General features: G+C 40.0%; 1 protein-coding gene across 3 annotated transcripts in view; it reads right to left on the bottom strand.

Moving 5' to 3' along the window:
• The window catches only part of RBMS3 (RNA binding motif single stranded interacting protein 3), a 714,416-nt gene that overhangs the window by 53,474 nt on the left and 638,822 nt on the right, over window positions 1–22,120 (bottom strand). For all 3 annotated transcript variants that reach the window (XM_059818611.1, XM_059818612.1, XM_059818613.1), the window contains 3 exons: window positions 17,551–17,597; window positions 9,975–10,071; window positions 7,307–7,357 (listed from right to left, as the gene is read on the bottom strand). In XM_059818611.1, the coding sequence (XP_059674594.1) occupies window positions 7,307–7,357; window positions 9,975–10,071; window positions 17,551–17,597 (195 nt within the window). The remainder of the gene's footprint in view (window positions 1–7,306; window positions 7,358–9,974; window positions 10,072–17,550; window positions 17,598–22,120) is intronic.

Raw genomic sequence — 22,120 nt, 5'->3', positions numbered from 1 at the left:
TCATAGTTACAGTGCTGCCCTGGCATTACCCTAGTTGTATAACACAGCTGTTCCTCAATACTGCTTTTCTGGGTTCACAGGGCTGTTCCCTTCTCCAAAGCTGCCCAGTGCCTCATCTGTAATGGGAACGCTGATTTTCCGCAGTGCAGGGGGATGGGGTTTGGGAAGCCCAAAGGAGATCCAGGTCCCTTTCCACTGGAGAACTGTCCTGCAGCAACATCCTCTATCCTTAACTGCACTACAGAAACGAGCACCACATCTCCATCACGGGAAAGGGACCCACCACTGTGCGCAGCAGGCACCCACAGTAGATCATTCCCAGCCTTGTCACCAACTAGTGTGAAACCTCTGTGCTCCCAGAGCACAGAGCTTATTCAAAGCTTTTTGCTGCCTGTGGCAGATGAATAGCGTTGCCTTTCCTTTCCACCCTCACAGAACTTGCACGTTCGGCAATTGCACTATACGACCATCTGTAATACAAGCGGGCTTGTGTCCCGCTTACTACATGCACATTGTCTCATTTGCTTAAACCAGTGTTGCAGAGCTCTCACTACAGAGGTTGGATAATATTAGCATCAACTGCAAGACAATGGACGTTACCAGGCAAAAAATAAGAGATGGTCCATGATGGAGCATAAATTTGAGAGGACTGTAATCTACATGTATCACATGCCTCTCTAGTTCACAGCACACATATGCGTGTGTAACCACAATGCAATACACATGGCAAAATATTTGATGGTGAGCTAAACTGAGAAATCATCTGACAAATTTATATCACATGCTTACCTGATTCACCACTCTGCTGAGCCCATTACTTTCTGCACACTCATTAATCTAACTCTTGGCCTATAATTAATATCATGTGCTTACGCAGTCCATTGCTCTCTCCTGATCTTATCATATTCTGCCTACTTATTAATCTACCACCTGGACAATAACTAACTTGACCAGTGCTAAACAAATGAGGAATTTTTGCTCAAAATGGCAAACACAATATATGGACCTTATAGTTTGTGTTCAGACTTTGGACTTGATGTAAATTTAAAACTTCATGGAAATGCAAGTCTACATGCAATCAGAAATATTACCTGTATTATATGAAATAAATAAAGTGTTAGTGATTTTCAGTCTTAGTTGATGTACGTGAAGTTGGAAAAGTTAAAACAGACTGCAGGCTTTGTACAAAATTAGAGATTGATTTTTTTTAAAATGCACTACATTCTTCCACAGAAGGTACTCTAATGTCTATTGATTAATAACTATCTTTTAAAAAAATAGCCCCCTTTGATAAGACTTACTGCTTTTAACAGCTGTTGTGTTAAGATTTTTCTTGACAATGAAGGCTGACGGTTAAGGTTGCATCTTTTCTGTTAAAAAGAAATCAATATGCCATAACCTCAACCAGAATTTCCTGGCTTCAAAATCTCCGGGGTACCTTTCAAATTTAGTGTCAGCCTTCTTCTTTTCCTAATATCTTTTCCATTTACGTTTATAGATTTGTTTGAAATATATGTATGTTTTTTCCACTAATGTAAATGCCTTTAAAAAAATCTTAGACTGAAGGTTTATCCATTTAGTATTCACACTATCTGTAGACTATTTGAAAGAAGAGAAAATTTTACTAGAACTCTTAAGCCTTTTTAGGATAAAACAGCAAAGCACACGTTCCTCAAATGCAAGGGCTTGTCTACTGGAAACGCTTGTGGTTCTCCCGTCCATGTTTTCTAAGTGAATCCATGTGTGGTGTGTCTTGCTGCCGTCACAAAAAATGTCGTTTCACTAGGGGGCTCTAGCAGAGTGTCAAAAGGAATGGAAAATCTAACTTGGATATATCTTTTTCTGCCATTTGTATTAATTTGTATTAATTTCTACAACAGCAGAACAAATGACTGCAGCAATACTTTGATATGATTCCAGAAGAATTGTATAATCAAATGTACAAACCCCTAAACTTGAGTACTAGATGTAACTTGGGTCAATCATTTACACCTATTTCCTTTTAGAGGTGTGAATTGGTTGAGCTTGGGCACTGTTTTTCTGACCTGGGTACTCTCCTCAACAAAACAGCACCTGGCACTAAAGAGGGTCGGTAAGCGCATGCTCAGCTGAGTCTGAAATTACCCATTCAGTAGCACTGAGACAACCTCTATATACGGCGGGTGCTGGGTGAGAGGCAGGCAGAAACGACCTCATGCAAGCCTGCCTGTCCCAAAGGAACATTGCCAATTACTGTCTTGATTATCAGAGTTATAGAATTGCCAGTCCTTGATTTTCTGCCTCGGGAAACACTGGAATTAAAATTGTTCAGCAGAACTTTGGCATTGGTATTTGGTTAGTTATTTCAACCTCTAAACTCTTTAGCCTTAAAAGTTCAAGTAAGTTCACGTTCAAAGGATCTCTTAAAAATACACAGCTAAAAGTTAAAAGACTAGCTGGAGATTCCAATTTCTAAGGATTATTTCCTGTTTACTTTTCATACCAACAAGCCGAACTCTCACATTTCATCTTGGAGGCAGGACTCAACCGTCTGCAGAGGACATACTTTGTTCCTTTACACTCAAACAGGCAAATGCAAGATGGTCTCCCAGCTCTATTTGCTAAAAAGGTAGAGCAACAACCAGGAGGTAGAGAAAGCTGTCTCGGGAGAGTAACACTGAACGCAGCACAAGGAACTTCTTTGTTCGAGAGTGTAGGAATCAAAACACTGAAACTGCTGTGGTATTTTGGGTATTATCCAAAACAACAGAGTCGCTAGTGAGAAAATGAAAACTGATATATTTCAGTTGGACAGTTTGTACTTTTTATGCTACATTCATGCACAACAATCAAAAGGCAAGAATCTGGAGTCCTTATTCAGCCTTGCTTCTCACCAAAGTAGGGGTTTTACACTGCTTATGAAATAAGAAATGTTTTTGTTGTTGCTTTTAAAGACAGACAGATTACATTTAGCCATGGGCCAGAGGAAGGAAGACAGAAAAAAATAATAAGGCCATTTGTTAAGACACTGACCTTTCTAAAAGGGCTGTAAGGGCTTGAGAAATGTCCAGAAGAGAAGTTCTCCCAAACGCACTTCATCATTATCAATAGTAGGTTTTTCCATATGCTGCTCTGCTTGCACCCTTCATGCTGCCACTGGCATATTCCTTCTGCAGCTATTACGCAGAAGCTATTCCAGACTGACAAGAACATCTATCTGTGCATACACAGTGATTACTTATGGTCATGCAGTTTTACTTGCAAGTAAAAGAGGGTAAGTGTAAAACCAGTGTGCGCATAGAGTTTTAGGGTAGAGCATTTCTGCTAGTTCACTAAAAAGATCTGCCTTTAGAGAGGAAGAGTACATGTATTATTTGTAGTAAAGATTTGAATCAAAAAAGTTTTACACAAATGTCACCATTAATAAAAATGAAGATTATCTATATGTGAATTGACTTTAAACAACATGTTTTTCAAAGTTTTTCCTGAACTGTCGGACAGCCTTCGGGGACTACAGGAAAAGCACACTAATATGGCAAATGTTATAAATCCCCAGAATAACTCTTATCCCATTTATGTTTTGATTCTGTCATCGCTATCCATCTACCCTTATCCTGAGGCAGTAATGAAATACAAGACTTGTTTCAAATAGGGATGAGTGAGCACTGTACTTTGAAAGCTATAGTTAACTGAACAGAGCCCAGACTGCCATCAGTGCATTAAATGTTATGCCCATGAGTCCAGCCCCACACTGCCATAACTCTTCTGGAGCTTGTCTTCCATTACAGCTAGCGATAGGGACCAGGGCACGTGGCAAAGCAAAAAAAGGCAAAGTTGAGGCATTCTTAGACGGACACAGTGCAGTCAATATGGTCAAAAAGTGGTGAAGATTCCATTTACAAAGGGTACATTTTTCAAAAGTGTCTGAGTCACACATGAGCCTCAAGGTAGATTTTTCATCATGTTCACATGATTCGGGAATCCTGTTTTCCAAAACCCTAAAGGTTGTGCAAGCACAAAGATGTGGGAGGTTTTCACATGTGACCCTACTTATGCCAGCAGAAGAATATTTTTAATACTATTTATTCCGAAATTGCAATGCTACTTCAACCTATTTGATATTGATTTTCCATGGCTCTTAGTATAAGGCTAGCAAAAATCACTGATAACGAAAACCAAAAACCCTTTTAAAATTGTATTTGCAGTTGCTCATTGGCATCAACCTATGATATCAATGTTAAAAGTTACAGGGAAAATAATGAGGAAATTATGATATACCTGCAGAGTCCTTGACTGCCCATTTGACTTTCTCCCATTAGGAAAAAAATTTTCTTACTGTTTTTTCTCACAGAGTGTCATTTTGGTTGTTATCTGCTTTTAAGGAGACCACAAAAGTAAGAAAACAAACGAGGCTGGGGTACAGAAAGCAATATATGGAAATATTTTCCAGTTAATATATATGTTATTGCTATCTGTTAGGGTTAGAGGTTTATCTAGTTGTAGGTAAAAAACTACGGAAGGAATTGGAGATACAATCAAAGTACAGTGCAACATCTCCGGCAGGCCAACCTACTGCAGGGGATATCCTTGAAGAAAGAGCACGGTATTTAAAAGAGCAGGCAGGCAGGTGACAAAGGAGACGAGATGGGCAGGCAGCGCAGAGGCAGGCAGACACAGGGTGGTAGCGCCGTGCGGCACAGCTCTTCCCTCCTGTCGGCAAGCTTGCCAGCCTGGGAGAAAACCGTCCTGTCTGTGCGCAGCAAGCTGTATGAAAAACCTCCTTTGTCTCCTCTACAGCATGGTCCTGCCTGTTCTTCTGTCATGAGGGACACTACGCAGTGTTAAATTATACATAAATATCAAGTAGGACTTTCTGTCGGAAATGAAAAGCTGATCATCCAGAAACATGATTTAGTGGATACTTATAATTAAAACAAAGAATTAACTACCAGCATTTGAGCAATTCAAACTGTGCTTTCTGTAACAGTTCACCTCCACTCAGAAAGAATAATAAAGGCTTAACAAAACGTTCTCCTTCCTGGGGCAAGGGGAATGCAATATTTATCTGCACTGGTTTCCAGTGGGACATCACGCACTGCAATCAATCATCTCATAAAATATTATGAGATAAAGCGGTGGCAATTTAGATAATAACATGGCAAACTAAGTTACAAGAAGAAACAAAAAGCTAACCAAATTAGAAAGTTGCCAGTTTCATTAGCTCACAGGGTTACCAAAACTCGCGTCTTAAATTCTGGCAACTTTATCATAAACTTTTCTTCATTTTTCTTAAGCTATGGAGGTGCCTAGAATAGAGTCTATAGCTAGGCAGGAAACTACAGCAAACTTACAATGGACACAGACTCTTTATTTTCTTTCAAAACAGGCCATTAATTCTGATGCCTCTGGAGTCCTCTTTGTAGTAATTCTCTGACAACTTTTCAGACATTTCTAATAAAGAATTCATCTCTGAACGAAACCTGGGGAATGGTAGTTCTGCCTTTTTGCTTTTATACTTCTTCAGTACTAAATGCCTCATGTCCATTTATTTAAGAACATAATCTTGGAAAACACATGGGAAAAATCTTTCAGTGAAGAGACTGGAACTGCTACAGACAACACATGGAGGTAACCCACAATGGCAATGACACTGGTACTGAAATGTTACACTGCTTATCCACTGTCCCTCTGCTTTTCCTCCTACAAGCACACATCCTTTCATTGACACAACTCTGGCTGGCAACGAACACAGATTTAACTTGGCATATTGAGGGTACCACTCACTATACAAGTTATTTTTCTCTTCACAGCCCTTTACTAAGGGGTAAATACATCCAATTACCACACCAAAATACTCACCACTTCTAGTATTGCAGAAAAATGCTTTGCTAAACATTATCAAATAAAATTCAAACACAAATATACACAAGAACTGGGGCTGGTAAAGTGCTTAGGTTCTCCTTTTAGAAAGGAAGGCTTTCTGCAAGGATCAGAGATCCTTTGGCTTCCACAAGTCTGGTAACTCGTCATATACACACCTCTAAGATTTCTTGTGGTCTGCAATTAAATCCAAATGTTAGAATACAGGACTGATTTTAACTGTGAGTTTGTTCAATACAGCTCATCTCCCTACAAGGAACACAGCTGTAGCTTTATGCCATTGAGACGGAAACTGCCACCAGTGTCTGGACCTGGTGCAGCACAGAGGTGCAGCACCACAGTGGTGGGAATTGGGCTTCCAGGAGACAGTCAGTCCCACTCTACAGTCATTCCCTTGTGAGAAAAAAATGAAGACCTTGTCTCGGAAGAGCTGAGGGATGTGGAAGGGGGCTTCAAATTGGGATGAGAGTCCTGTGCTACTAAACGGGTATGTAGTGTAATTATATCCACGTTGTTGTATAGCTAACTCCCACCAGAGGTTACTCTACTATGAAGTCAAAATATTTGAACACAGATGTGAATAACAAACAATCCTAAACTATCCACCTTCATTTTAATTTTACCCTCCTCATATAAATCAATGTACTGATGCTTATGTGGAGCATACATTTGAATTTTGATTAATGACACCATTAAGTGGACCCATACCTGAGAAACTGCTCAAAGGTAGGAAATGAAACGAAAATAATCTGTACATAGTGGGATTCAGTATGTTGTCTCCTTCTTGTATATCACTAATATTTAGGCAAAGTGCATCAAAACTCTTCTGCTGAGGTAAACAAAAAATCACCTGCACTGCTTCTAATGAATGTCGGTAGAAGTGTAATGCAGCTTTAAGAAGTAGTTACAAATTGATGAAAGATGACAATTTACTCCAGGGGGAAAAAAAAGAAAAGAGTTGACTGGTCAAATCACAAAACAGATTCAGATTTGGCAGAGACTCTGTAAGACAGCTGTGCTTTACCCTTTTCCAGTACTTGAAACGCATTACTGAGACACTGAGGATCCTTTAAAGTATATACAACTACAAAGGACTTTTTTGATGGATAAGCATATGAGGGAGGGGTAACATGTGTTGATCCTGGCAATTCAAAGTATGCAGGAATGCAGTTATCTTGCAGTCCCTGAAGCAAAGCTTCAGAAGCAACACTTTAGAGCTTGTTATTCTCTTATAATCGATGCAATTAGCTAACATATCACCCATCCTCCCCTTTTCACTAAATCAAAATGGTGCTCCTTAAAGAAGCAGAATCTTTACAGCAGAGGGCTCTTGTCAAAGGGAGCAGCTGGCTGCTCTTACATGACCTAGGACTTTAATGTGGCTGACAAGCAGAGCAAAGCTACAGTGTAAGCACTTTTAGCTGGGTATAAGCAAGTATCCACTTACTGTTGGTTGCATAACATATGGCGGATGAGGCATCCATGAAGTACTCTGGACCTGCATATCAAATACTTTTAATTAGCACAGAAAAGTTTAAAACAGAACTCAAAGATTTACTTGAAAATATTCTTTCTATTACAACTACAGAGCTAATTTTGGCAAAAGACTTAGGTCATGTAACTCAACGCAAAATTCATTTATGCTTCATAAAGTTATCGACAAAGGAAGAAGCTTTCCAATTTCATTTGATAATGTTTTCTACCAAAGTCAGAAGTCTGAGCAATTGCATCACTTCTATGATCCGCACAGTTTTATCTCATAAAGCAGTCTTCAATATTCCATGTTGTCCTGTTTTTTAATTTGTATTGTTTGCTTTCATCCATCAATACAGTCATGAACATGTCATCCAACCGACAGTGCAGGAGACATAAAATGTTCAGAGTTTATTTTCAAAAGTATCTGTATGAACTTTCAAAGGTATAACATGTTCAGAGATCCCAGAATGTTTTATTCCATTTTCAGTAAGAACTGCAGATCTAATTCAGAGTTTTTGAAGCTTATTTTAATTGAAAGCTTCCATGGCAAAGCTGGCTTAAGATGTCCCTGCCCCCCAGGATCAGCTCTTGCCTTGGGCATCGTGGGGTCCATTCCCACCAGAACTGTATATGCCTCACCAAAGTCTTTCTTTGTTGATCTGCCTTATGACTGACATGTAATAGAGTCCATGGATATACCAGTTTTACTAACAATTAAATGCATTACAGAGTTCTTGCACATTTGTGGTGGCATGTCTGAGCCATAACTCCCTCTTGTGCTACGTGTGAATGGCCCACATGCCATCATAACTCAGACTCAGCCCCAAAACTGCATATCCCAATTTCCTTTTGCATCAGTCTGGGCATCACAACACACAGGAAGTACACAAAAATATAGCTGTGCTACAGCCATCAGTGGGCACCTCACGAGCCATCCCCACGCTCACAGAGATGGGCACGCGGCGTCTCAGACTGAGCATGAGCAGGGATGACTAGGAGAAAACTACAAGGTCCCGATTCTCCAGATGCCCTCTGATTTTGTTAATGAAACAAATGGTGAGAATTAATTGTATAATTGTGTGCCTCAACACTTGTGGAAGTTTATCAAAGTAGATTTTTTGTTGAAAAGCAAGTTCAGTGAAACATCTTTAGAACCAAAACCAGCACACACACATGCAAACACACCTCTACTACGAAATTTTCTGTTGTGAATCCCGCCTAGTTAAAATATATTAGAGCTGCCACAGCTTGCTGCTGTTCATTGCTCCCACTCTTGCACCCTTGCAGTTCCTCCTCCGTGCCAGGGCAAATGCCTTTGGGCTTACACTGCAAACTATCTATGGAGAATGATATGGGTTAACAAAAAAAAAAAAAATCAGTGGTCTTGGTGCAAATGCATCAAACGATGAACTCATGCAATGGTTCAAGTCAGGATGGGAGAAGGGAGCAACTGTGAACTGTGGAGCAGTGATGGGAATAAGTGGCTGGGTGGCCTGAGTAAGAGGGAGGAGGTATGACCCTTAAGCCAGCTTTGCTACTGAGAAGAGTGCATGTGAGCTGCACCCATATGTCTCTGGCACTGACTTTTCTTTGGTGTTGCCATTTACTGAAATTTACTGATTTATCTCACCAAAACTACTTTTGTTTGGCAAGTGTTACATAGCCATCTAAAATTAAATAACAAAAAAGTCAAAGAAAATTACAAGAATCATTTATCTTTGAAGACCAAATTTAAAACACAGTAAGTGTAAGCACAACCTCCTAGAATTACCTGTAAGCAGTAGTATACCATCTCAAACCCCCACCCCTCAACAAACCAACCTTAACATTAAGAACAACCCACCATGCAGCTTTGAAGTTTGGGTAGCTTATCTCAGGTAGGACTCAGGATTGGAAGAGCACTGATGCTATGGGACAGAAATAACTGAAATGGGAAAATGTATAGCCAACGACCAGCTTCAGAGTGAAGTGATATTTTCCCAGAGAACGGCTAATAATAAAACTATACAACCTGTTTTTGACTTCCATCTCAGAAAGCCAGAGCATGGCAATAATTTCCCAGTGGAGATCTGTGAGGGATATGCTGAAAAGAGAAGTTCTGAACGACAGAATGTGTGGGAGACTGAAGAAGGATATCAGGACAGTTATCCTCAAGTAACTTGCTTTGTCAGGGATTACTGGATAAAAATGAGCACTTTTAAAGGATGCTGTTACTGGAGCAAATACAGCTGAGGTCAGTCAAAAGGTCAAAATACGATGCAGTCAACATAAATTATAAAAAAACACATTTAAAAAACCTTTTGGCTAATGAAGGGGAGCCAAAACAAAAAAACATTTCAGTAAGAATGATAAGCTTCTGCTGTTGTCAACTGGAAATGAAGCAAAATGCTATTTACTAGAGAAGTTGATTGAAATAAGAAATAATTACGGTGGCTTTCATTGCTAGTGTAAAGAATGCAGGAAACACTTCAAACTCTGCACCAAATGATACCTGAATACTACTAGAAAGCCTTTTATTTAAAGTGTGACTCAAGAGCGCAAGCACTCACAGGATTTTCTGTAGTACACACTCTGCCTTCATCCACATCCAAAACATAATTAACTGGGAAACATAGTAGACAAGCGCAAATCTGACGTACCTGATATGTAGAGACAGGGGAAGCAGCAATGAATGGCGTGATTGATGTCTGTGGAATCATGCGGTTTGTTGGAATACTGTACGGTGAGGAATAAAATCTGCAAAGAACAAAAGCGAGATTTTTTGAACCTTTTGACTGCTAGGCTCTGACTAACTAATTCACTGCCTCCCGGGCAAAGACAAAAAGAGTCTACACAGGTAATTATGTCCATCTATTTCCAAAACCACAATAAAGAAGATGTGATGGCTCCACTGAACAGATCTTGAAAATGGAGAGGAGGAGGAATATTTACACAAAGCATATTTTTTTCACTTCAACTAGCAGAAATATAGAACTTCATGATACAAGAAGTAATTATCTGAAATGCAAAGACAGCTGATTTTCCAGAGTGCTAGAGAGTGAAAGGAAATTTCGTACACGATACCGCTGACAATATTACTGATTTCATTTTTACATGCGATACTGTTTTCTTTTCAGATCTTAATGCTTCAGTGCTGAGAATAACACATTCCATATACATGCCTGAATTATTTTATTAAGGGATGGCTACAAAAACTCTGGCTGAAATTTTCATATTCATCTAGGCAGAGAGCAAAAAACCCACCTTCTGGTGAAATGTGTCACAAATTATGAGTCTAAATGCCCCAGGCAGCACTGAAAATCTCAGATTTAGTTGTTTTTATTTCTACTGTTGCATGCTATGAACAAAAGTTGCACTATCTCTTGCTTGACGGTAATAAATGTTATATTTCTTCTCCTTCCTTATGGGTTAATGATTATTGATAAAATTATCACTTGGAAAATATCGCTACTGGTGGATTGTGTAAGTACTTAATATGTGTGTGCTTGTAAAGATTGTTGCATTTGCCCTTTTTTCAGTTTTAACTGTAAGCCAGAAAAATAAAACTGCTTAAAAAAAGAATGTTTGTGGTCTTACAGCTGTAAAAATACTGATAATTCGGGGTCTGAGAGAGAGAAACACTCCTGTGCAGTGTTCTCTTGACCGATTTAAACCCCATGCAGATCCTTCTCATATAGCATGCACCAATCTTAAGAGTAACAGAAGATGTTGCACATATGCTCTCTCTGTAACAGTGAAGTGGATTACACTCCCTGCCTTTTTATGTTTTTTTTCTCCCCATGCTGAGGCAATCAACAGTAGCTTTCCATGAGAGCCATGCAACAAAAAAATCATTACTGGTGTTTAAACAAGTGCTGTATTTCCTGATCGCCCTGGCATCCCGGATTTAGTACTAATCAGTCTAGTTCAGACTGGATGCCTTCATTCTGGATGCAGGCTCAAATAACCAGGGACTTCATCCAACCAATAGCCTCAGAAAAACAGGCTGCAGTCTTTGAAGGTTGGGCGGAAACATTCAAAGTTAGGAGGGGAGAGGGAGACAGAGAAGCCATCATTTGTTCTCTCTATTCCAAATAAGATTTTAAAATGCCAAAAGCAGCAGGTGGCGTCTGAGTGATTTTTTGTTTAATAGAAATACATTGCTATTTTAGCAACATTTATCTGCCCTTACAATGCTCACACAGAGACTATTTTAAAACTGTGCCTTTGCCCAATTCTATATATATCCTATTATGAGAACTTAGAGGCATTTAGAACTTAGAGCATCCCACTGCTTGTATCAAAGATTAAGTTCATACAACATTGAGGGGGAAAGGATTTTTACAGCACTAGCTGGGTTAATCTATGGCATTAACATGATGCATATGTTATCTATATCCTGTTACAGAGGTCTTCTCCCAGATCAAGGTTAAACAGAAATCACTTTGGCTATGCTGTTGCTAAGTGGATGAACTAAGAAATGCTGCGTGCGGCAAATGAAAACAGTCAATGGCAGACTGATAGAATTCACTCGATAGGTAAAATGTATAATAGAAATACATGTAAACCTCTTGAACTGAAGGACAGTATAAAACCAAAACTCTTTTGAGAAAACAACATATTTTTGTTCATTCTGTTCTCATTCTGTCCATCAGTCTGGCACTGATGCTACACTCATACAGTGTATGAACTGCTCGGACAAAGACGAGCGCAGGGGACAAACAACTTTCCATTTGGAAGTAATGCTGACTCTTTGGAATAAACTCTTCAATAAATCCCAGCAAATGCTACCAAATTTACAGAAAGCCTGTGCTAAGCCAAGAACTTGACAGACAGCTAACCATTTCAGTTTCAGCTTAGAGATGCAGTTATCTGAATAGTACATAAGCTTGTAGAATATACACTCTGGTAATGTGAAAAATACAACCCTTCCAACACCCCTGCCAATACCATTTATCTGTAGCAGTTTGGAATGCTCTCAAATAAGCATCAAATAAAACGTACTATCAGGACACTCAGCTATATTGCGAAAATGCATGCACCAGAGCGACAAAGAAGAGAAAGGAAAGAAATCTGATGCAGCGAATGACAATGAGAGAAAATCCAGTTCATGTATTTCGATTTTAATAATAGTAAATCAAGTTTAATGATCTGAGTCACTGTGACAGGGTGTAGGTCAAACATTTTGCGATCAGGAATCCCTTACACCCAGAGACAAAGGTTTGTCTTCCTGCCACAGTGTCCCTTGTGCCCAAAGGGATCTAAAAAAAGAATTTGGATGTTGCCTGAGGGAATTCAACAGAGCAAAAACTGAACAAGTATGTTCTGAAGGCCTCTCTGCCACGTGTGAAGTACAGTGGTATAGTGAGGACAGGGGTGTCCTGCTGGGGACAGGCTCAAGCGGAGCTTCCCCGAGGCATAGGATGCTCAACCTGCCACAGTGCTGCAGCCATGTACCACCCTGGCAGGGCCCGCTCACAAAGAGGGCTCAGCATGCTCTCACCCGTGGGACACAGAGGCATCTCCCCAGATTCCCTTTACTACAAACAGGCTAATGTCCTAACATGTAAGTGGCATAAGTGACATGCTGGGAACCTAAAAAAAGACAGGAGGAGCAAAAATGCAAGAGTGGTCTGCTCTGGTGGAAACCCTACGGCATCCCAACAAGACCTGCAGCTGCTGGCCTTGCCATGTCCGATCTTAGGCTTTTCCTCTCTCAGGGAGAGGTGAAATGAGGCGCAAGATGCATGTTATACCTAAGTCCACGGGAATACAGGATTCTCAGTCGTCAGAATATGTACATTGGAAAGAGGAGTGGAAAGAGATATGAATTATACTGGCTTTGACTCATTTTAGAGATAGTGTTCAATTATGGCCCCAAGTTTACTGATTAAAATGTACAGTATCTGGTATGGTACTTTGAGAGCTGTAGGCTTTGTGGTAGTTGACCTGTGGGCTCTAAGGAGAGCTCTCCAAAAGGCTCAGCTGCATTTTCCGCAAATGCAGTTTGCATCGCTATCTTGGCCTGTCCAGTTTTTTGCAGGCGCAAGCCAGTGCCCCTGCTCCTCAGCTGCAATTGCAATGCTAGAAGCAAAAGCGTAGAAAGGCAGGTGGCAGAGAGGAGTTAAAATGGAGATTGCCATTGTATTAAAAATAGACCTTTTCAGCATGCCCAGATTCCATAAGCACAAGGCAAACTTATCACCAGGAGGCAAAAAGATGTTCCTGTATGTTCATGAAGAGGGGTTTATAAAGGGCTCAAAAGAAAATGTTTTTGAGAGATGTTAAAAAGAACCATGTTCCCAGTACATCATCAGGCACACACAGGCAATGCTTTAGGAACAGTTTCTGTTGCTTAACAGACAAAGCACATAACTCCCCTCCTATATCAACCCTCCCTCCGCATTTGGGGACTGCATTATCTGTAGCGTCTGGTCGCTATTCCCTGCCAGAAAATAGAAAAAAAAAATCCATATGGTTCCCATCCTATGGGGGAATATGCAAGCTTCCACACAGAATCTGCACAAGAGTGAGACCCTATTTGCACTGCAATAAACACCATTTGCTCATGCCTCATGCCTGCAGGCAGTACTGAAAAAGTTAGATTCATAAATAGTATCCTGGGGCTCACATAATGTAAGAGTATTACCAAGCGTTATCAAGGCAGCAATTTTCTGTTGCAATAAGCCACAGAGTCAGATGTTTGAGATGAAAAAGACCTATCTGAATATTGAGCCCACTGGCCAGCAAATGTGCAGTATAGTCCCCCAGATATCAGATACTACACTGATACAGTACATCGCAATCTTAGTCACATGGCCAGGAGGACGCAAGCCTCAGGAACATTTTAAATGAGCATCCTTACAGTGCAAGTACAAGAGGTCTATTTTGTTCTTTGTACAAGTGCATTAAACCACTAAAACAATATTAATATCACAAATTGAAAAATCAATAGCATATTATAACAGGCACACTACTCCCCAAAATAAAACCTGAGTACCTTTGTAAATGCAATTCAGAAAAGGCTGATTATAAAACAAAAAGGCACAGAGAGATTGGCAGGGGAAAAGAGCTTATCTATTGAAGTGTGTGGTTACCACGTCTTCAGTAACTCACACTGCAATGCTATGGTACACTACGGGCCGGATTCTCCACTCCATTATACCAGTTTTATGCTGATGTAACTCCACTGGATGCTTAAAAAGAGTTACATGGGCATAAAACCAATATAATGAAATGGAGAATCAAGCTTTACAACATAATAGACTCAGAAGAAAATTATCTATTCCTTTGTGGGGAAAAAATCTTAGCTATTTTTAGTGAAAGCCTCTCTCTCACTCTCTTTTGTTTTATTCCTGCTATAGATTTTCAAGCAAATACGCAGTTATACAGTAATAAAAGTGATAGTACTACACTATGAGCAGAGAACCCACCTTTTCATCAGGACAACATACAAGAGTCCAGATTCTTCCCTGAGGTTTGGCTACGCCCCAACCCAAAACCTAATATAATCCACTCCTCTTAAGGAACTGCAAATTTTAAATACCACGCTGTGACACCTGCAGAGACATGTCTCTCTAGTAGGTTTCCATCCTCCATATAAGCCTGTGTGGACTTAGCAACTTACATGCATCAAAATGCATCTATCAACCCTATAAAGGACTCTAACAGATGTCATCATGTGCAGTCAGTCTTTCTTTTTAAGTTTTATTGGTAATTCATAGCTCACCTGAATCTTCACCTTGCCTTGGGTATCTTTGTATTTCCCATCTCCAGCCTCAGTTCACTAAGCTCCACGCTGGTGGGCACCCAAAGGACTGCGCGACTCATGCTTATCACAGCACATCAACAAGTCCTGAGCTGTGCACAGGGTCAACACCCACTTAACCTGACTGCTGCACCGAACAGGCCTGCTACAAGGAACCGGTCTTTGTTTTACAGACCTTTGGGTAACATTGCTCCATGCAAACCTTAATGGCTTGGTCCCTCTTACCGCAAAGTATTATGCAGCATTTTACCCACAGGGTGGGTATGGGCACACCATCAACATAGGGGGGCTGCAAGCGGCAGCTTTGTGCTCACTTCCAGACCGTTCTCACTGTGAGGAAGAGCAATGTGTTTTGCCTAATGACCCTTCACTGACAATTAAGTTAACCTGTTTTCCTTCATAGCGCTTAAGAGCCTTTAACTCTCTTTCACCATGGCCACACACCTGCTATCACACCCGTGTCTTCTGTCAGTGAGCAACAAATCGCATCTGCACGTTTTACAAGCAAAGCATCGAGGTGCTCCCGGACTCAGCTAAAATAAAATCCATGAGCTAGATTTTTATTGTACTTGCAAGTAAAGAGGCTTACGAAAAATAGTAAAAATTTGTAGCTACAGGATATGTAGAGACTTTTAAGTGAATGCCTGGGGAGCTAAAAAGAAACTGTGTAACCAAAGGGTCCTGGTGATCCTCAGGTGACAGCATTTTAAAGATGCAACCAAAGGATGGAACAGCAGTTGTGTAACTTTTGGTGGATGAATCGGTTTTTCCGCATAGTAAGAGCTTCTCCTCATGATACTGCATGCAATCAAATCTCACCATAAGAGCATTTTGAATGAGATGGTTTTGTCCTGATGAAATTGAAAATATTTTGACACTCTAGAAAGAAGAGATATGTCAAAGCAGTAATTCATTTTCACTCTTAGAGAGAGATCCAGTGCTGTAGTTTATTTCATGTTTTACAAATAAAAGAACATTTAAAAAACTGCAGAGCTGAAATTCTCCATTGGGTACTATTTCTTTTCCCAATGATCACTGACAGCGTGTTCAAACAATTGAGTGACCAAACCACTCGAGCAAGCCTGAACACCTGAGCAGCATGGGTACTCTCTGATACAATTAATGTCTGATTCTGAGATAACTTTCATAATTTCAAAAGAAATTATTCTTGAAGCAAAATTATATTAATCTCAAAGGATCATTTAAATTACAGTTTCCAAAACATTCATGCAACTGACATGCAGGAATTCCTTTGAAATAAAAACCAGTTGTCCAGCTGAAACACTGTGGTGGATTATGAACTGATGATGGTTTTATTTATAGCCTATAATGTATTACCAACTGAAAAGTCTGACAATAGAGGAGAAAGACTTGTTTGGGAGGTCAGAACAGGGAAACAGAACCAGAGGATTCTGAAATCACAGCTATGCAAAAGCCCTCTTTTTTCTGAGTTGCTCTGGTTTGGCTGCTTTGTCCACAACATGGGAATATCACAAGTCCTACATAGCTACTGCTTGTAAAGGGCAATTAAGCAAAATATACTATTATCATTGCTTTTTTTAAAAAAACTACTGGGACTGTTAGTTTTTTCCTAAATGCTTAAACTAGCAGTGCCCTAACAAATACTTAACAAATAAACCCATTGTCATCCATACCAATACATTCTCCCCCTTCAGCTGGAGAACGCAGATGGGAGTATGCATGGAATTTTATAATCATATTAAACATCTCTCTGACCGAAGAGTGACTGTCAAAGAGTTCGGGGCCGAACCTCCTGCTTCTCTTCAGATTATTGTTCACCTATCTGAAAGAATAGCTAGATTTCAAGGCTCTCTTTGTCTAGCTCATGAAATAATTGGAAATGTAATCATGCAGGTAAGTAATATGACGATGTAACTTCTCTACTAAATTTGAAAAAAAGTTACAATTCTTTATGTCAGCAAACTGTACTTGAGAAATGAAGAAGAGTGTTGCTCAGAATTTTACTCCTAAATCCCATCTGCTAACACACTAATTTAAGGCTTTCTCCCTATTTGGCATTTCTATTCAGATAATGCCATGGAAGCCAGCCAGCCTATAGAGAGAACCCCAGATGAAGTAACAGCTCTATTATCCAAAATACGCTGGAATCTTCAATGATTATTTTAACAAAGCAAAGTCAGTAAAGGGAAATTTTACTGGTTTCCATTTGATGACAGAGAGAGATTAAAAAAACATCTACTAACATTTGCCAAATAGAGGTAGAAACTATTAGGAAAAACAACTTCCCATTCAAGTGGATATGACAAACGAGGGCATAAAAACAAAAGGGAAACTAAAAGAAGAACTTGACAATATAGCATTACACGCTTCAGTCAAAATATGACTGAGTAAATTTGCTTCTGAATAAGTTTCACCACAGAGAGAGAAAACAGAAGATGGCATTCAAAATACTTTTTAAAAAGGCATAGAAAACATGCATTCCTTACCCATTCTGTATAGCAGCTGTTGGATCATAAGTCAAAGCCATGCCGGCCTGCACATAGTTAGGGAAGAAAAACAGATTTTTACTATTACTGCAGGGAAAAAAAAGAAGAAAAAAAGACGTAAAACATATTCTAAGCCAATATGAATAAAAACTGAATGCAACTTAGATGGAAATCTAAGGTCTCCAGGGAAGCTCAGATGGTCCAAAGCAGCACGGACAGATTGGCTACCTCCCCTGCCTGACAGATCCCCGCGAAACAGATCTGTTCAGTATGTTGGTTGTGATCTCTCCATAACATTTAGGGCAAATAGTGCTTTTGTTGCACCACTATCAGTTAATAACTCCACTGAAATCAATGCATTTACGTCCGATTGCTCACTATAACAAGACAGGGCCAAATCCTGCTGTTGCCTGTGAGACAGGCAGTTGGTAAATATTCTAAAGCCAACTTCATGAGAGCTTCTCAGGAAGGAGTCTTCTCTTTCCTACAAAGGCCACACCCTGCATGACCCCAGCCATCTACCATTGCCGCATTCATTACCATAAGACAAGAAACAAAAAGTAGGCTGTGAAGCAGAAAAGACCCACCAAAAAAAAAAGTGCTTGAGCTTTTAAACAGGGCTTTTAAAATACTTCAGGGGTCTGGACAGCAAAAGAATTTGTTAACGGGCTACACAGAGACTTTTAACGGCGGTTCACCACCAAGCAGATGGTGACCTGTGTGAAAGGATCTGGCAGTGTCAAAACAGCGTCCAGTTAACAACTGTCGCCACCGCCACAATTAGCAGACATGTCCACAGGTACCACAGGAAAGGCAGGGAGAGAGCAAGGCTGGAGACTGAATATCCTGCTCCACCTTATGCTCCAAGACGGCAGTCGGGGCCATGCAGGAGGGACCAGCTTTTTCCCCAGCATCCACTTTGAGACGTGGGACTGATAATCTCTCCTCCCACACACTGCATTTGCTTTGACTTTTTGTCTTCCTTATTGTTTTTTTTCCTCCCTTCATGAAATACTTTCCAATGTAAGACACTACCAGGAGATCGGAAGACACTTCCCTTTCTGCAGAGCTAGGAGGAGAGAGGAGAGGGCCTCCATTACTCAAGGTGCTCCTCTCCCTTCGGGAGTAGCTGAACAATGGCCACGGCACCCTCCCACCCCAATGCACTCTATTTATCTCTGCTTGTCATACAGACCATATGCTCTCTGCCTGAGACAGGGGACAGAAGAATTTGCTTCAAGGACAGGTGCTTTACTAACCCCGTCCACGCTCCTGGTGGGAGATTTTAACGCCCCTGGACCCATCTACCAAAGTACTTCTGAATAATGACATCTGCCCTCTTCCAGATGGCTGCTCAGACAGGTCAGGAAAGCGTTCGGGCTTGGCTGGCTCCCATGCAGGCAGGTGAGCAGCCAGGGTAAATGCTTTGGTGACGAGCAGGCAGAGAGCGGGCAGCATTCCTGCAAGAGCCAGGTTAGCCAGCAGCTGCACACTGGTCCAAGTTTCCAGAGGCCAAAAATAATTTCTGATCTGAAAGGGTAGGCTTCACACTACCTTATGTAGCCAAAAAAAATGTTCATGTCATTATTAAATTTGTATATTTTTCTCATTATTCTTTTAGGCAGATGCTAGGGCAAATGCTTTGCTTATTGAAAATGCCATTGTTTTAATAAAATATGTACTGTCTCCCAAGCAAAGGATAATTCAGGAGACTAAGGCCAAGAACACATGGCTATTTTTTTAAAATGCATTCATTTCATGCAAAGAAAAATAAAAATAGCTATTTCTGCAAGTTTAAAATGTCAAAGAATCAAATTTAGGGTGATCCCAACCACTGCTAATTTTGATGTAAAAAATAAATTAGCTTAGACAATCGTAAGGGATTATCTACTTACCTTTGTTTTATATTCTTATGTCTTATACATTCTCAGCACATTATAGTTTTTGGCAAGGTTGCATTAATTACTGACGCAAACATATACAGTTCATCCCAAAAGAGAGACAATAAAATTTTAATATCATAAACATTTTTTGTCTGCAATACATTTTTACAGAAAAAATCCTCTCATTTTCCTTTCTCTTTTCAAGACTTGTAAAATTTGTTATTGCTCTCTTTTTATATTCCTGCGCTGGTAAAGACAACTTAAATAGTATGTACAAGCCCTAGAGGAACAGAAAAATTAGTTCTAACAATTTTTTAAAAAACTTAAAAATAACTTAAGATACTCTCTATAAATCAAGGTGTTGACATTTTAACATCCCACCACACATCTACTCAAGCCTAAGAAAAAAACCCTTGTAACTCCTTGGGAAAGGAGAGGTCCAAGCTTTCTAAATAAGGGAGTTTCTAGATCTAATGGTCATTAGAGCTGCCTGGATCAGAGCTCACTATATCCCACAGCTCACATTACTGTGACATGGGGACAAAGTGGCAACAAGGGAGGCAAGGCTGGAGGGGAAAGGGGAAAACGAACAATTGCTCATATTTTAGTTTCTTTGACATAAATAAGAATGAGGGTGCAGAAAGGATAAATTGCAGCAGCTCTTTCACCAGAGCCCTAAGAACGCTCAGTGTCCACATGAGACCTGCAAACACATGTTTACATCTCCTGCGGTTACTTGTCTCATAGATATTTGAGCACGCAGTCATGCACAGACCCTCAGCTTGCCCTCCAACCCCATCACACCCCAGACCTGCGTGTAGGTGCATGCAGACAAACTGCACATACTCCATTCTCTATATATTAGCATCACGTCCATTACATATTATTGGTACTAGGAATAAGGGACACCTTCGCGGTCCTGGCGAGTACAAAATATGAAAGGATGGACAACACTCATCTCCTTATCCATGCTCCATAACCACACTGCACAGTGACAGATTACCAGAATCTGTTCAAGTACTTCAGCAGTGACCACTATAAATATCACTATCACATTTTCCAGTAAATGAAAGTTTCACATTAGACAAATATGACACACTGTGTGGCAATACATGCATCTGGTACACCACCTACAGTTTGCCCAGTAATATTGCTAATATCCCCCATTGCTGAATAGCCTTAAACAGCTGCTATTTCAAATAGCTGCTAACAGAGGACTATTTACTTCTTTCTCATCAAGTTGTGTAATTCCTCCCTACAAAATTATGCTGGCTGGAAGCCCAGGAGAGGCAACAGTTAGCCTGGATCAGTGAAAGATTTATGGTCTGAAGCATCCTCATTCATCAGGAACAAAAACTGATGAGCAATAATAACTTACTGGAAAATTGTCTGCACTTTCCTCCATAGCACACAAACAGGAATTCCAAAAATACCAAATACAGAACATTAGGATTGGTCTCACACTTCCACACGATAAAGGTCCAGCTTATTCTGTCAAAACCAGTACTGAATATAGCTGTCACTGTGCTTAATATGGTGTTAACTATACTGAGGCACTAGCTGATGCCTCTATAGCAGTCCTCAGTTGTGCTGAAGAGTATTTTCTTCCAGGTCTTTTCATCCACTGTTGTGCTCATGTTTCAGTGGAAGGACAGGGTCTTATTCCTTCTGATAGTGACACTTCCTGATGAAATGCCACCTGAGAGAGTGGCACTGATGATGGAATGCCACTTTAGGAAAATATTTGTCAGATAAATCTTCTATGAAGGAACAACTGAACCACAGAATTTTTATGCTGCTCAGTCACATAATGGACACATACTCAGCTACTGAATGAAAATCCTGCACCTCAACATTTTAACGTGCAATTCCGTACAGCAACCAAAAAAAAGGGTTACCTGCTATCAGTCCCACACATAATAATAAATAAAGACCATTCTCAATGACTACTCGACTGGTGTGTTCAGAATGTCACATGTGACACAGAAATAAAATCAGCTTGTTTAAAATACTGATTTTTTAAAAATACTATTTAAACCATATGTGTTTACTTATTGCTTAGTTTTACCAAAGTGTCTGAGCTTAAGACAAAGGAATGAAGATTTTTGCTATTTCGTTGCTGCAGTTTTCTAATTATTGACATCGGTGAACAAAGAGATTCTAACAACAAGAGACCCAGTCTGCACCTTTCTTTAAGTTTAGGCTCTTTCCTTCAATAAAGTGCAGGAAATATCAGAAAGCCTCTGGAAGGCATGGGTTCCCCTAGGAAGTTTGAAGGCCTTTGTTCAACACTTTTTTGTGAAAAATTTTCCATGGGCAAAGACAAGGTGTTCTGTTTCTGTTTTTTTCCCTCTCTTTGTTATGATTTGAACATAAATGAGCACATTTGCCTCATTAGAAAGACTCTTAGACCATCACATTTGCATTGCTTATGTAAATTGGATTTGTAAATCTCTCAAAGAAATGATTAAGTTGTGGAGTAATTATTAAAAAAATGATCACATCTTCAATATCAAGTGGAATAAGGTGGGTTTATTATTTCTTTTCCAAATCTCTGTGAAAAATTGGAGAAGCCTACAAATTCAAAAGGGGTGAAATCCACTGATGTGGTGGGTTTTCCAAGCAGAGGGTTCCCTGGGTTTCTCCTCCATAAGGTGAGATTTGGAAAAATAAGGTTGTACCCTAGG

This window comes from Gavia stellata, chromosome 6 (assembly GCF_030936135.1).
Source record: "Gavia stellata isolate bGavSte3 chromosome 6, bGavSte3.hap2, whole genome shotgun sequence".
Classification (NCBI taxonomy): domain Eukaryota; kingdom Metazoa; phylum Chordata; class Aves; order Gaviiformes; family Gaviidae; genus Gavia; species Gavia stellata.
Note: the sequence above shows the minus strand (reverse complement) of the source record. Positions and strands in the feature narration are given on the sequence as shown.